This window comes from Opisthocomus hoazin, chromosome 3, assembly GCF_030867145.1.
Source record: "Opisthocomus hoazin isolate bOpiHoa1 chromosome 3, bOpiHoa1.hap1, whole genome shotgun sequence".
Classification (NCBI taxonomy): domain Eukaryota; kingdom Metazoa; phylum Chordata; class Aves; order Opisthocomiformes; family Opisthocomidae; genus Opisthocomus; species Opisthocomus hoazin.
The window spans coordinates 14,393,966-14,407,473 of NC_134416.1; the positions used below are offsets into that span (position 1 = coordinate 14,393,966).

Sequence of the window (13,508 nt, forward strand, 5' to 3'; positions counted from 1 at the left end):
AGCACCCCAGGTGGTCAGCTCGGAGACGGCGCGAAGGTGGAAGCGGTGCTTCCCCATCAGCCCTAAAGCAGCCCTCCTAAATCAAGATTACAGTGCGATGACAGCACGAAGCTGGACTGCTGCTGCCAGCATTGCGTCGGTTTGGCACGTCAATAGCAGCCTTCACTCTCCTTATGCAAAGGCATAAAATGCACAGTAATAAGCCCCGCTGTCAGGTGCCTGGCCATATGGAAACCAGCGACACAAATGTGCTACCAAGGACAGGTGACAGGCAGTGCCAGTGTCGCACTGTGAGCAGCATTATTCAGACGTGTTCTTCCTGGGATCACGATGCACCCAAGGTTTCCATCTTAGCAGGCTTGGCTTTTTAATTAGGGAAACGAAGCATCCATAAACAGCAAAACAAAACAAGAGGCTTGAAATCATCCTCATTTTGTATTATACAGAATTTCTATATTCATCAGTACACAAGCGATTGCTAAACAGGTCCTCACTACATTTACTTGCAATTCAAACCAAGGTGGTTATTATGCAAACAGGTTAGCTTTGTGGAGGCATCTCCAGGGCGAGCTTAACCCCGTCCTGTTTGGTTCCTCTTGCCTAAGCCTTATAGGTCTGTAAACGTTCATGTTGCTGTACAGAACTGCAGGGTTATCGGCCACGTATGGCGGCTGGTAGAAGTTAGCCGGGATGGCCTTCTGCGGTGGCGAGGGTGTGAACGAGACGTAGCTGTGGAAGGAGTTCACTCTGTGGAGGGGCGGCTGCGGGGGGAAGTTGCTGCCGAACAGGAGAGTTCTTGGGGGTTGCTTGGTCTGGTGGGTGCTGCTGGCTGAGAGGCTGCTGAAGGGGTCGGAGAGGGTGTTGGTGCTTCCCTCGTTGCTGTCGGGGAGGCTGCGCTGAGGGGCCCAGCGCTTGCTGAACAGGAAGGGCATAGTGCGCGGTGGAGACTTGGGTCCCCTCACTGGCTTGGACAGCGCGTAAAGGTGTCGGAACTCTTCATCAAACAGCTCCACAACCTGACCCGTGAACTTGGAGAGGAGGTTGCGGTGAACTTGGCCGCATAACCAGGTGAAGCTGGAAGGAAAGACAAGGTAGGAGTTAGCGTTAATGTCAGCCATTAGGAACTGAGATCCCTGCAGGGGTGGTGCGAAAGGCAAATGCGTTTTACTGCTGAAGCTTCTTGTCTAAACACAGGATGAAGATGGTGTCGCGGTTGAATTTCAGGTCAGTTCACATCAGTGCTCTTTGACTTGGATCAAGCTTTGTTATTGCAGCTGCCTCTAAAAACCTTCAAGAAACCTTGTCAATTTATACAACCTCCTAAAGGGAGTGGTGATCCAGACCCACTGCAGAATTAAATGTCAGATACAGCACACAGCAAGGATTTTAGACCCCTCTTTTGGGCACCCCTCTTCTACACACAGTGCTTAAGGTGAGGTCTTGCCATGTCTCATCTGCATGCATCTAAGTTGCACCTTCCCTGCAGTGCTGTGCCACCTGGTAACTCTCACCCACTCAAAACTGACATTAGAAAGACCAGTGAAAAATAGCTATCCTTTGTTTTCATTTTGCCCTGCTTTTTCTGCATTGGTCAAGAGAAACACGTAAAAACCCAGCCTGTAACATCCCACTCCTACAAAACAAACCGCCATGCCTGATAAATGCTCATTTTCTTCGCTACAGAGAAAACCAAATGATAAATATTTCCTACAGCCTTTCAAAAAAAGCCCAACCTTCTTTGCTAAAACGTAAGAGATAAATGCCACGATAGCTTTCATTCTGGTAGTCCACAGACACACCTTAAGACATCCCACAGCTTTTAAGTTGTTTTTCTTTTATGCGATTCCTTAATTCACTTGGCAAACATAAATTCGTGCTCTTTCACAAAACCACACACCAGCTTGGTTGTGCTGTGCAGGCAGCCTTGTCTGAGCAGCAGCAGCACCAATAAAATGAGCATAGTTGAGAGAATGAAATGTAATTACTCCCTGAGCTGACCGGAGCTCGAGCCGTGCAGCAGAGGATGCAGAGCAGCGCCGGATTTGAACCCGAGGTTATTCTGTGTTGGCAAAACTCTGCCCCGGTTATTCCCGTGTGACTTTATTAGCTGCGCTGGCTTTGCACAAGGATTGCCGAGAGCCAGATTTGGCTGCAGGTGCCTGCACTTCCAGTCTTGTTCTTGTCACGTTTTGACAAAGCTCCCGTGAAACTCGGTGGGACTGGCAGCTTGAGCTGGTGCTAAGGGAACACAGACAGACGATTTACATCCGCCTGGTCGAAGCATTCCTAAAGAGGGTCGGGTTTGGGGCATACAGTGGGCTTGTAGTGGTGCTTCAGGTGCAAGGGCAGGAGTGAAGAAATCACTAGTTCAACGCCACCTGGCAACCCTACGATATGTCCTGTACCTTTTATGACTGGACATGAAAATACACGATAAGTTACTAGAATACAGGTACTTCTCATCTACTTTGTTCAAATCATTCCAAATATGGACAAAACCCTGGGAGACGAGGTAAAAAGCACAGCAAGTTAACTCCCTGCTGTGCGGGCAACATCTGCTGTGCTGGCTCAACACTGCCTTTATTCCCGAAGAAGCACGCTCTAAACCTTTGCGTGTGGCCTTTGTCTAACTGTCAGGGAGATAATAAGCCAGGAACAAATACAAAAACACACACAATAAGTCTGGGATATCTATGCTGAAGATTGCAAACTCATGAAAGGGCTGAGATAGCAGGTTTATACTTCATGTGTTTACATCTAGTTTATAAAAGAAAATTTAGAGGGAAGTAAAAACCAATTACACTTATAAATGGCTATTAAAAACCCAACAAAACCAGAGGAAAAAGCTGTTGCACCCCATTTGGATAATTTACTCCCACATGTAACTTCCCAGAGTACCTGACAACAGATACTCATTTGTGGCTCATTGATCTTATCTGTAACCCTTGCAGCAGAGGAAGCTGGATCCAATTAATAGCCCAAAGATTCTCCCTGGACTGATGTCAAATGAGTCAGCTGTAGAGTAACAAGGTGAGACCTTTGTGATTTTAGAGAAATGTTTGTGGACTTCATGTAGTGAGTCACAGTAATTTACATTCTGTGCACTTTGCTGAAGAACAAAGCAGAACCAGACACAGAGACTTGGAAAACATAGGTTTTCATTGGCTTCATTCTCAGAGGAAATTCACTGTTTAGGTTTTAGACTAACTTTGCTCCTTAGTTCACAATTTCGAGTGCTCTTTTGGGAAAGGCTCTGAGAAGTCTGGTAGTGTCACTATCTGCCAAGAAGGATCATTCTTTTACCAGGCCTCTTTGAGTGAAGCACATCAGAAAGAGAAAGAGCAGAAAGAAGTACTGCCTAGCTTGGGGCCAATGGTGTATCACAAATTCAGTCATTGATAGATACTTCTCAGCTGTCTTTCCAGGCTTCTGTCTCAAAACCTATGTCCTACTCCGGATCCTTTCATCTATGATTGTCTGAAATCAACCTCACCTCTCCTGTCCAATCTTCATTTGCACTGGACCTGGTTTTTAATGCATGTACCCTCTGCGTTACTGCAGCTGCAGCTCCTTGGGGACGCTCTCAGCCCTTGTGTGTACAGAGCTACGGTAACAGGCAGCACTGCACACGTTTAATCTGAAACGGAAGGACCGGGTTTCTCAGCCGAGCTCGGGTTTGACTTAACCTACGCGTTAGTGTTTCCTGCTGGTGGGATAACCTCTGTATGCGAAACCTGCCCCCCGAACCAATGCTCTCACCGAAGCACCCCTGTGTCAGATGTTGGACGCCGGCTCGGAAGAGGCCAGTGGCTTGCAGAGTGGCACCCAGAGCAGCACTTGGCTGACCCTGAGGACCAAGGTCTTAGGCTTTCTGCTGTTTTCATTTTGCCTTCCTTAGGAGCACTGAGTTCATGTGCTATTTAACTTCAAATTAATTTTTTAAAAAAAGGAGTAACATAGTTACCATAGGATAGAGTAGTATAACACAGAGACAGCAAAATGAAATACTACATCAGAACCCCACACCACAGGCACTGGCTACAAAAACTGAGAGGAAAACTGTAACTTCATCACTTCCTCATGCCTGCAGTTGTGCAGACACCTGGCTGGAACAGCCTGGGGAAGCTTCTCAGTTCCAGCCTGCCCTGTGTGGCAGGACCACGCTTACCCACGCTGACTCAGGTAATGGCTTTTTAACGTGGTTTTAAAAACCACTCCAGAGCAGGAGACGCCACAGACTCGGTGGTGGTTCCTTTGCCTCTAACTAGTTGCCAGCTTCAGTCCTCTTTGTTGTCCATTAGGCAAATACATTTTGTCCCCAAACACTTTGGCTAGAAGCAGGGAGCCAGGGTCCCTTTTAGAGCAGTACGTCTTGAAGGGCCATTTTATTTCCTGAAACTGTTCCCCCAACCACTGTTACACAGTCATGCAGAGCACAACACTTCAGTGAAATCTGCTGTAGTTTTAAGATCTGTTCCAATCTGATTTCCAACAAATGCATCACAGAAGAGTTTGAGTCTGTTTTACTCAACGTCATTCTTGTTTGTACCTGCAGAGGCTGGCTTAGGGATAACAGAAAACTTTCATATTAATAAAGCGAGAGCTAGCAAGCCTACAAAAATGCCACGTACTGATAGTCAGCTATAACCCATGTGAATCTGCAAATTGGTGCTGAGCATGCTGAAGTTAAATAGTGTCTAGATTTATTCCTCACCACCCTCCCTGCTTGCTTGCTGGAGGGGGGACTGTGTAGTTTGACAAGGCTCTTGAGGTTAGTAGATAGTGCAGCAGCAATAGAGAATGACAGAAGTGACTCTGCACAGGACTTCGAGGGCTTTTTGTTTTTTTTTCAAGATTGAAAAGAGAAGCCAGAAGGAAGTTTCTTGGCTAAACAAAATAGATCTTGTTCTGTCCCTCTTCTCCCACACATCCTTCACTTCTACTTTCTATAAAAATCTGCTGTTTCATTTCTACACATCTTTGGTGAGGGATTAAAAAAAACCTGAAATAACAAGAAACCTGCAGAGCGGCCAATGAAAAAACCCCACTCTGAGTGTTTGCTCATTTTTGCCTGATGGTTCATTTGGAAGCTGAATGAAAACTGGATGCCTGCCTCTCTGACAGCTGAGCTCCTGCAGCCTACGCTAACCCCACGTATACACCTTTACCTTTGTTATTATAGCTATGTAATCTACCTGGTGGCACAGCTTATCACACTAGAGGCATTTAAGCCTCCAAATCATAAACCGGGATTAAGAAAAACAATCTCATCCTTTTAATTAAATAATCACCTCTGTAATTTTTTTCTCTCATCTTTTTGTATTTGGATTTCTAGGATACACTTTGGTCATTTGTGAAGCTTATCTGTGTAGCCATGAGGCTTAGGAACTTTATTTATGTGATGCAAGCTCAGAGCTCCTGAAATTCCCTGACTAGAGGATCTTGGATCTTAATTAAAAACCCAGTTACTGTGATGCTACATCCTTTACCTGAAATGATTATAGCAGCACAAAGGTGGAGAGTTACAGACTCAGATCACAAAAAAAAAAAGAAAAAAAAGGGAAGGTACAGCAATTGCACAGACACGTACTGCCTACCTGTTAATGAAACACAAGAAAAAAACAGTAAGTCTCTGAGGTATTTCTGTTTTCCCTTTAATCACTGAACTTGTCACACGGAGAACAAATCCTCAGATAAGCTGACTGACATATGCTACATTAAGGGATCCTGAGGGAGATGAAAATGTATCGTATCTCACGATCACAGCATCTGAGGACCCAAACAATGAGGAAAGCATAACACTAAGCAATACACATGTCTAACTCTGCTCCAGGGCTGCACCAGCAAAGTTGTTTATGTTAGTTTCTGAGCATTTAAATTAAGTACCCTGCTCCATAAAGAACTAACAACAGCTTTAAAGCAAGTTACATGGATTATTGAAAAATGGCACATATTTGAAAACATGAGGGGGTTTTGTTCAAAAAAACCCACTTCTCACCCATACAAAAATTTCTATGGTACTTTTTGGTGAAGTAATACTAACAATCATTAAAAAGCGCCTAGACATGAAGTGCAATGGCTTATCTCACCTGTACGATCCAGAGAGCACATATCTCCAGTCAGAGATAAGAAATTTTTCTTGTATTTGTCCTGAAAATTTCCTGCCTGATTTGGCACAGTAAACCTCACCAGTAACACTACGGACTGAAATATTCTGTAAAGAAAAAAAAAAAATAATAGAGTGAATAATATTTTTTTTAAATTAAAAATCAGAAGGAAAGGTCCCTTTCCCCCCACTGCCATTAGATCTTAACTTCCCCAATGTCTGTTATGATTTCTTCACGGACTCTCCAATATTATACTGGAAGGTTTGGGGCTAGAAGAAACCTAGACAAGCTCTCTCACCTGCCACAGGGTTAGTTGCTTCCACAGGGATATAAACCTGTGTGGAAGTTCAGGCAGATGGAGCTGTGCTGTGCCACGCTAACTTAATGCTACCCCAACCGAAATGAGTAGGAGACATGCCCATAGCTGAGAGCAGTCTGTCACCTCCGCTGACACCCCAGCGACAATTTGCTCTAGCTGTAAGGTCTCTTGTTTTCTGTTGGCTACAGCACAATACAGCAGGGCAAAACCTCTGCTCTTCCAATTCACCTGGACCTGCTCTTTTAGTGCAGCTCAGGTGAATGCTGTCCTGCAGGACCAGATGCAAGCACAGGCGAGAGTGGAGACGCAGGTCAGTTTGGCCTGTGCGACGCTCTGCACTGTCCTTGTGCCTGAGCAAGTGCACTTAAGGCAGGCTGGGCACCCAGACCTGACTCTGCTGCCCGTATGCACGCTTTGCAGAATCAAGGCACCAAGTAAATGAGCGGCACCAAGGATTTGGCTCACACATTGTTGAAGCCTGTGCATTGTAGCAGCATACTTACAATAAGTAGCACAGGATTTTTTTCCTAAGGAGTGGGAAATTACAGACATCCTAACACTGTTACAAGCATGTTTTATCAATTTCGGTTTCTTTTTTTGGTTCTTTCTTTTATTAATTTCGGTTTTCTTATATGTCTGGGGTGGAGTTCAGCTGCTGAACACAGGTGTCTGGTGCACGTAAGATGCCCTCAGGTCTCCTGCCAGCCCTGCAGCTGCTGTTCCAGCAGGCTGCTGCCTCTGTGGTATCGGCCTTCCCCACGAAGATGCCACAGGTGCCCTACAGCATCTCAAGCAGCAACTGAAACAGTCCCTAGCAGGTTATTTTCAAGGTCAGTTCCCTCTGGCAGAGATGAAGGCAGACTGAGCTAACAGCCAGCTAAATTTGAGACTTTGTCTTTAAAACAGAGCTTTATCAACATGTTTTATCAGAAACCGCCTCCTGTGACCAAAATATTGCTATGCAAAAGAGTTTCGTGCGCCTGCCACCCATGGCTGCCAGACCACAGCTGCTGCAGAGTTACCAGACAGAAGCAGCTGTAATGCTTATGTTCAACAACTCTACTAGTGGACATAAGCTCCGCTTTAAGACTTCAGGGCCCAGACTAGTTTCATCTAAGGACCTAATGGAAATGCCTTAACTTCCTGTAACATCCATGGAAAAATGTAGGGAATCTTCAGAGGGGAATTAGGTGTGCTAACGCTACCTTTGGAAAACTCTTGCTCCCTTTTAATTACAAGGTAGACTGACCCTAGCATAACCATGCTTCTAGCTCAGAGTGCCCAAAGTTAGGCAGATGAATTCAAGCCTAAAAGCTTCACAGAGCCACAGTACCTTGAAGAGATCCTCAGCAATTTGCAACTTGTCACACATCTCCGAGAAGAGATTTATACTGCCATGGTCAAGCAGCAGGTAGACAAACACCATGCGCTTGTTAGCTGCCTCCAGGAGGTCACAAAGAATCTCAGTGTCTGTGAACACATCCATCACGATAGCTAGCACCTAGGAGAAAAAAAGCAGAGGCATTAGCAGAGTCAGTTTACATAATTTAAAGTTGCCTGTGAGGCCACTGAAATGCAGTTTATTTGTTTTAAAAAAACATTCCAGCAAACACAAATCTTTGGAGATGTACATGGATATTTATTCTGGTTTTCTCCCTAAGTGCCTGAATCAGTAAGTCGGTGAGACACGTTGCGCCACTGTTTTATTGCTCTTACAAAGCCAGGTAACACACAACATACGCACTTCAGTTAAGCTCTTTTAATCATAAAACACAAGATGACCCGTGAATTTGTAGGTGAGATTTCAGCACTAGGAAATACATTGAAGCGCTAATCGGCGAATAATAAAGATGTAGCTAAAATAAGAGACCACAGCCCTTGCCAAATGGCTGACTAGCTTTCGTAAGTCACATGCATGTAGCAAGAATCACTGGATGACGCTTTCTTTGTTATGACTTACGCCTGGAACGGTTCTGGCTTTAAATCCTCACTCTGTCATTTGTGATGAGGCGACAGACTGCAACAGCTCCATCTTTTTTTTTTTTTTTAATATGATTTATAAACTAATTGTTTCAATTTAACCACACATCCATGCTTCCCAATTCACAACTGGCAGAACAGTGTGTAAAAGTCTCGGGACTGGGCATAAAAACCCCAACAGCTGCTTCAATTCACAGCCTCCAGCAGCATGGACGAAGGGAACTGTAAATATGATATAAAAATGTTGCCTAGCCCCTAGGCTCAGCATTGGGCACGGCCTCATGAAGGTGCTGGTCTTCACTCACATCTGCGATTGTCCATGGAAAGGCTCATCTCCCCAGGGCAATTCTGCCCAGTCAGTACTTCAGAAGGTGCCCATTTCTCCATTGCCTGGAAAGGGAACCCTTGATAATTGCACATGCAGGATATCACCTTCAGTCAAAACAAACTTCACAGTATCTCTCCAGATCTTACTAATTGCTTCCAGCTTGCACTGAATCTCACTCCAAAGCCTGTGCCCACACCTGCCAGCAAGCTTATTCCCTTCGCCCCCATGAGGCAAGCCTGCAAGCCCAAGCACAACCTGCGTGGCCAGCACCCTGTTCAGGCAAGCCAAATGATGTGCAGAGCAGCGAGGATCCCACACCTTCCTCCTGCTGCCAAAGCCCGGTGCTTCAGAAAGGGCATTGCCAGTGCTGGGTAAGTGGCACAATTATGTCCAATATCTTATATCCACGCTTGCTGTTAACTCATCTCATCTTCATAAATGGCACAAGGCTGCATCCAGCCTCGCTGTAGCTCCAGACCACTCTCTCTAGCACTGCTTTTTCACCAGCTGTTCGCAGTTTGTATTTCTGCACCTGACTTTCCGCTCTTACTTGCAGTACTTCTCGCTTCTTTTGATTGAATTTCATTTTATGATTCGTGCCTATTCCACAAATGTATCAAGATTATAGCACTGCTTGTCAGTCCTTTGCAGTCTGGTGTCAACCATAAACACAGTCTTTATGCTGTTGTTTAAGTTGTTAATGGATATACCAAATGCTAGGCTATCCAGGATGGCCCATTATCAGATACTAATTAATAAATGGTGCCATTGAAAAGCTGTACTCAAAAAGCAGTTGCCAAATTTATACTGTGTGTAAGTGTTGCTCCAGCACCATCTTGTAACGTAAATTAGATGGTTAAGAAGGTCACGGAAGCATGGATTTGTATTACATTTCCCACCTTCTCCCCTACAAGGGGCATCAGAATTGTTGCCCTTGTATCAGAACACAAGGGGAAAAGAAAGAAAAAGGAAAAGGAAGACAAAATTTCTCCTCTCGGGACAGAAAATTGGCCTGGGCTGATACTCGACCTGATGCTTATTTTATTATTCCAGAGACATTCCTTCTGTCACCTTTCTTTCTGATGCCACCAACTTAACCTGACTGATCTGTGATTCCTGTGATGTGCTGAGCACTTGTAGCCTTTGACAGAGCAGCTGCCAGTGGAGACTCTTTTCCCCTGCCATTTCACTCCCTGTTAGCAGACCCAGGCGCTTGCCCTTGCAGGAGAGTAACAAACCGAAAGTCTGTAACTGTAGCAGGCTGTGCCGGACAGCAGGCACGACAGCCTGGTTTTGTTCCTGACCATTTCCCTGTGAAAATGCTAGTGGTGTCTCCAGTTTATACAAGGGGAAAACCCTGGGATGATGGTAAATACAGCCTTGAAATCTCAACTATTTTTTTCCAGGAAAACAGGAGAGCTGCCAGAACACACACGACAGACATTTTGTCACCCTCCAGCTGCTCAGCTTCTGGTTCCCAGTGTGTGGGCAGCCTGGCTTGCGGCTGGCACCTCTCTGTGCCCCCCCCTTGTCACCTGTCTGTTGTCAGGGGCATCATCTGCGCCATTCCCACCTGCCAAGAGTCTCTGTATCAAGACCACGTGGCATTTTTAGTGACACTGACAACTTACTAGGGATGAAACACCTTTTTTTTTTCTGAGTGATGTCCTTCCTCTGGGGACGGCTGCTGGCACACCAGACACACACGCCATTCTCCAGGCTCCCCTTCCCCCACATCTCCCATGAATCCCCCAGAACAATCACTGATGGCTCGGAGGTCGCTTTAGCTTCATTCTCATTACTGGCGCAATGGTCTCAATGGAGCAAACCATCCTGCTGGTGATGCACAAGAAGGGACAGAGCCCAGCTGCCCTTTTGACAGCACATTTGCTCTCTCAGGTGAACGGGAGTTTAAAAGAAGAGGGAATGCTTTTTTTTTCAGTCACCAACATGAAAAGGTGTTGGTGTGAGTCCAAAAAAATAAGCAAAACACTGCCTGTGTTCACCAAAGGGCTCTTTACAGCCACTTTTCAGAGCAAAGCTACACTGCAACGCACAAGGCTGGCTCGGATCAAACCCCGCGTTTGCCTGATCTTTTTAAGAGCAGGAAGACAACCGCGTGCAGAGGGAACAGCAGTTCTCTCCCCATACCTGAGTGGTCTTGTTGATGTACCGGCGAATGATGTCTCTAATGTTGTTGTTCTTCTCTGTCTGGAAATACACAGTGGCGGTGGATTTTTCCTTTAAATAGGGCTTCTCTGCTGTAATCCATGTGTGCAGCAGAGCTGGCTCACTGCTGTCAGAAATGGTGGGGAAGTAGGTCCCTGAAGGGAGCGACCCGGCATCGTTCTGCTTTGGCGCAGCCGCCCCGTCGGCGGCCAGGGACTCCTGCGCGTAGTACGACTCCCTGGCATTATCCTTGATGTACTGTGCTTCCACCGAGGAGAGGAAATCCACCTCACCCTCTTTGCTTAAAGTTTTGAGGTAAGAGTCTGTCCCGCCATCCAGGAAGGCGTCGGTGGCCAACCTTATGCTTTCGTTGTGGCTGAAATCTGCTTTTGTCAACTTCGCGGACTGGTTCTTGATATCCTCCAGCCTCTTCCTTATCTTGCCCATGTGTCTGGAGTGGCTCATGGCTCTTTGTCGCAGCAGTCGTTCTGCCGAGCAGGCACCATGCGTATGTGCGGCGCAGGCAGCGCAATCGTCCTCCTTGTTCGGAGATTGCATTCCGGCGTGAAATCGCCTCGGCTGAACGAATTAACTACGAATAAAAATAAAGAGATCTTATTACCTCAGGCAAATTCACACTCCCTGATTTCTTCGGTACAATTACCTTCAAAAAAACCCCCGAAGCTTGCTTCTCTGGCAGTGGTGTACTTCCTCAACGATCTGTTTCCAGATGGGACACAAGTGCAAAGCTGATTAGATTGCTTATCTGAGAGGCACCCACCTCACCCGCAGGGCATACGAAGGATTCGAGTCCAATTACCAGGGCCGTCCAATTCGGTTGTATTCCCCATCCTGTTGCATCCTGTGAAATGTGAGCGAGGAAAGCACTCAGGCAGAAGCAGGTAGGTTCTCAAGCATCGTTGCACAATCTTCAAAACAGCTTGAGGCTTCTCTGTCTTCCCATAGCATTCGTTAGGGAGCAAAACCAACTCTGATGTTGAACTGGGACAGAGACATCAGCCATGGCCGCAGCTTCAGAACGGCAGAAAGGGTCATGGACTCCTGCCTGCATCTACATGCTGCCAGGCGGGCTTAAAAATAGAGTTGAACTTCGTCACTGCGCTCGTTCGTAGTACGTTGCTATTACCATAGACGATTCACTCATTTATTTCTTTAAAGCTTTGTGACTACGCCATCCTATTAAAAGAAAAATACCCCTTCCCAAACATCCTGAACATTATGTGGAGGGAGGGTTGTGAGCTGGCCTCAAAGCATCAGAAATACAAACACTCATCACCTGATTGTGCACATTTAGGGCTGTTTGGTTGGTTCTTTTTTTTTTTTTTTTTTTTCTTTCCCCAGCTGCAGCTTCTGGAGTCACGTTGTCCCCGTGGCAGCTGGGCTGCTGTGTCATTAGCAGGATGGAGGCGCAGGTTCGCAGCAGGGTGAGCGGCGCAGAGCCTCTGGGGAGCCAGGTCGACTCGTATGACTGCGCGGGGGCGAGGAGAGGCAGGGTGGGAAGGCACCCTGCCTGAGGTACGCCGTAAATACCTGTGTGCACGCCTTTACACAGAGGCACGTGTGACACAGTTTTCTCACGCAGGTTGGGTTTGCCCTCGCCCTTCGTAGCTCCGCATCTGTAAACCGGCGTGCTGTGGCTCCGGAGGGGAGCACAACCCGTGCCAGTCCGGGTTGTGCTACCCTCTCGCATGAGGCTACAGGCTGCCGAGGGCACGTCTGAGTGGGAAGGGGTCCCGCCACTCTCACCAACGCGCCTGGGAGCACAGACGTTGTCAGGGCCACTCGGTGACACAGGCCCAGTTTTTCCAGGGTGGCCTCCCAGATTCTGGGTCTGTGTCTACGTCAGACGCCTTATGGAGGGGAAAAAAAAGAAATTATATGCAAGGATGACACAAACATATATCTATACGAGAAATGAAAAGGGTACAAAATGGTTCAGGTTTTAATCCTGGAGCCACGGAGGGCAGGAAACAGCCACCTGGAGCTGAGGAGAGGTGGCAGCAGGGCCCGTCCCCAAGCTCCCGGTGTGATTTTAAAAACTTTCCCGTCCCTGCCCCCACCCCCAACATCCGCCCGCAGCTGTCAGACGCGGCCAGAAGTCACTAATTAGCTGCTGACCTGTTCCACGCAATCATGCTGGAAATGATGCCGCCTAATTAACCCGACGTGCAAGATCGCGCCCTGCCAAGGCCGACTGGGGCCTCCCTGTGCCCGGCAGGGCGGTCACGGGCCACCCACCGCACAGCCAGGGCCAGCGCCGTCACCTCGGGCCCCTCACGGTTACCCACCGCCCCGCATGGTCACCCCAGCGTCCCACCCAGCCACCCTGGTCCCACCACGCAGCCCACCCGAGGTTGCCACCGTGGGACCTCGCACTGTCACCTCAGGGAACCCCTCCCTTGTCATCCTGGGGTCCCACACGGCCACCACAGGATCCCACACCGTCACCGTCGGGACCCACACGGCCACCCTGGAGCTTCATCGTCACCACAGAGCCCCACACCGTTTCCACAGGGCCCCCCTCAGCCACTGCGGGGTCCCACGCGGGGCCCACCGGCACGGAGCCCGCTGGAGCCGCCGGAGG

At 47.6% G+C, this 13,508-nt stretch overlaps 1 protein-coding gene across 1 annotated transcript; it reads right to left on the reverse strand.

Annotated features, from left to right (window-relative positions):
• Positions 1–527: 527 nt before the first annotated feature.
• Positions 528–11,383, reverse strand: FAM83A (family with sequence similarity 83 member A). Its single transcript, XM_009935724.2, has 4 exons — positions 10,886–11,383; positions 7,760–7,927; positions 6,090–6,214; positions 528–1,074 (listed from the first exon to the last, which is right to left on the reverse strand). Exons 1-4 carry the CDS (start codon positions 11,366–11,368, stop codon positions 528–530), a joined length of 1,323 nt encoding a protein of 440 aa, XP_009934026.2. The 5' UTR covers positions 11,369–11,383.
• Positions 11,384–13,508: the final 2,125 nt, after the last annotated feature.

Excerpts from the sequence above, each read along its gene's own strand:
- FAM83A (XM_009935724.2), bottom strand. The coding sequence starts at position 11,368 with ATGAGCCACTCCAGACACATGGGCAAGATAAGGAAGAGGCTGGAGGAT. Across the intron at positions 6,215-7,759 it reads TTGCTGAGGATCTCTTCAAG|AATATTTCAGTCCGTAGTGT; the intron begins GTACTGTGGCTC and ends TTTTCTTTACAG. Across the intron at positions 1,075-6,089 it reads GTGCTCTCTGGATCGTACAG|CTTCACCTGGTTATGCGGCC; the intron begins GTGAGATAAGCC and ends CTTTCCTTCCAG.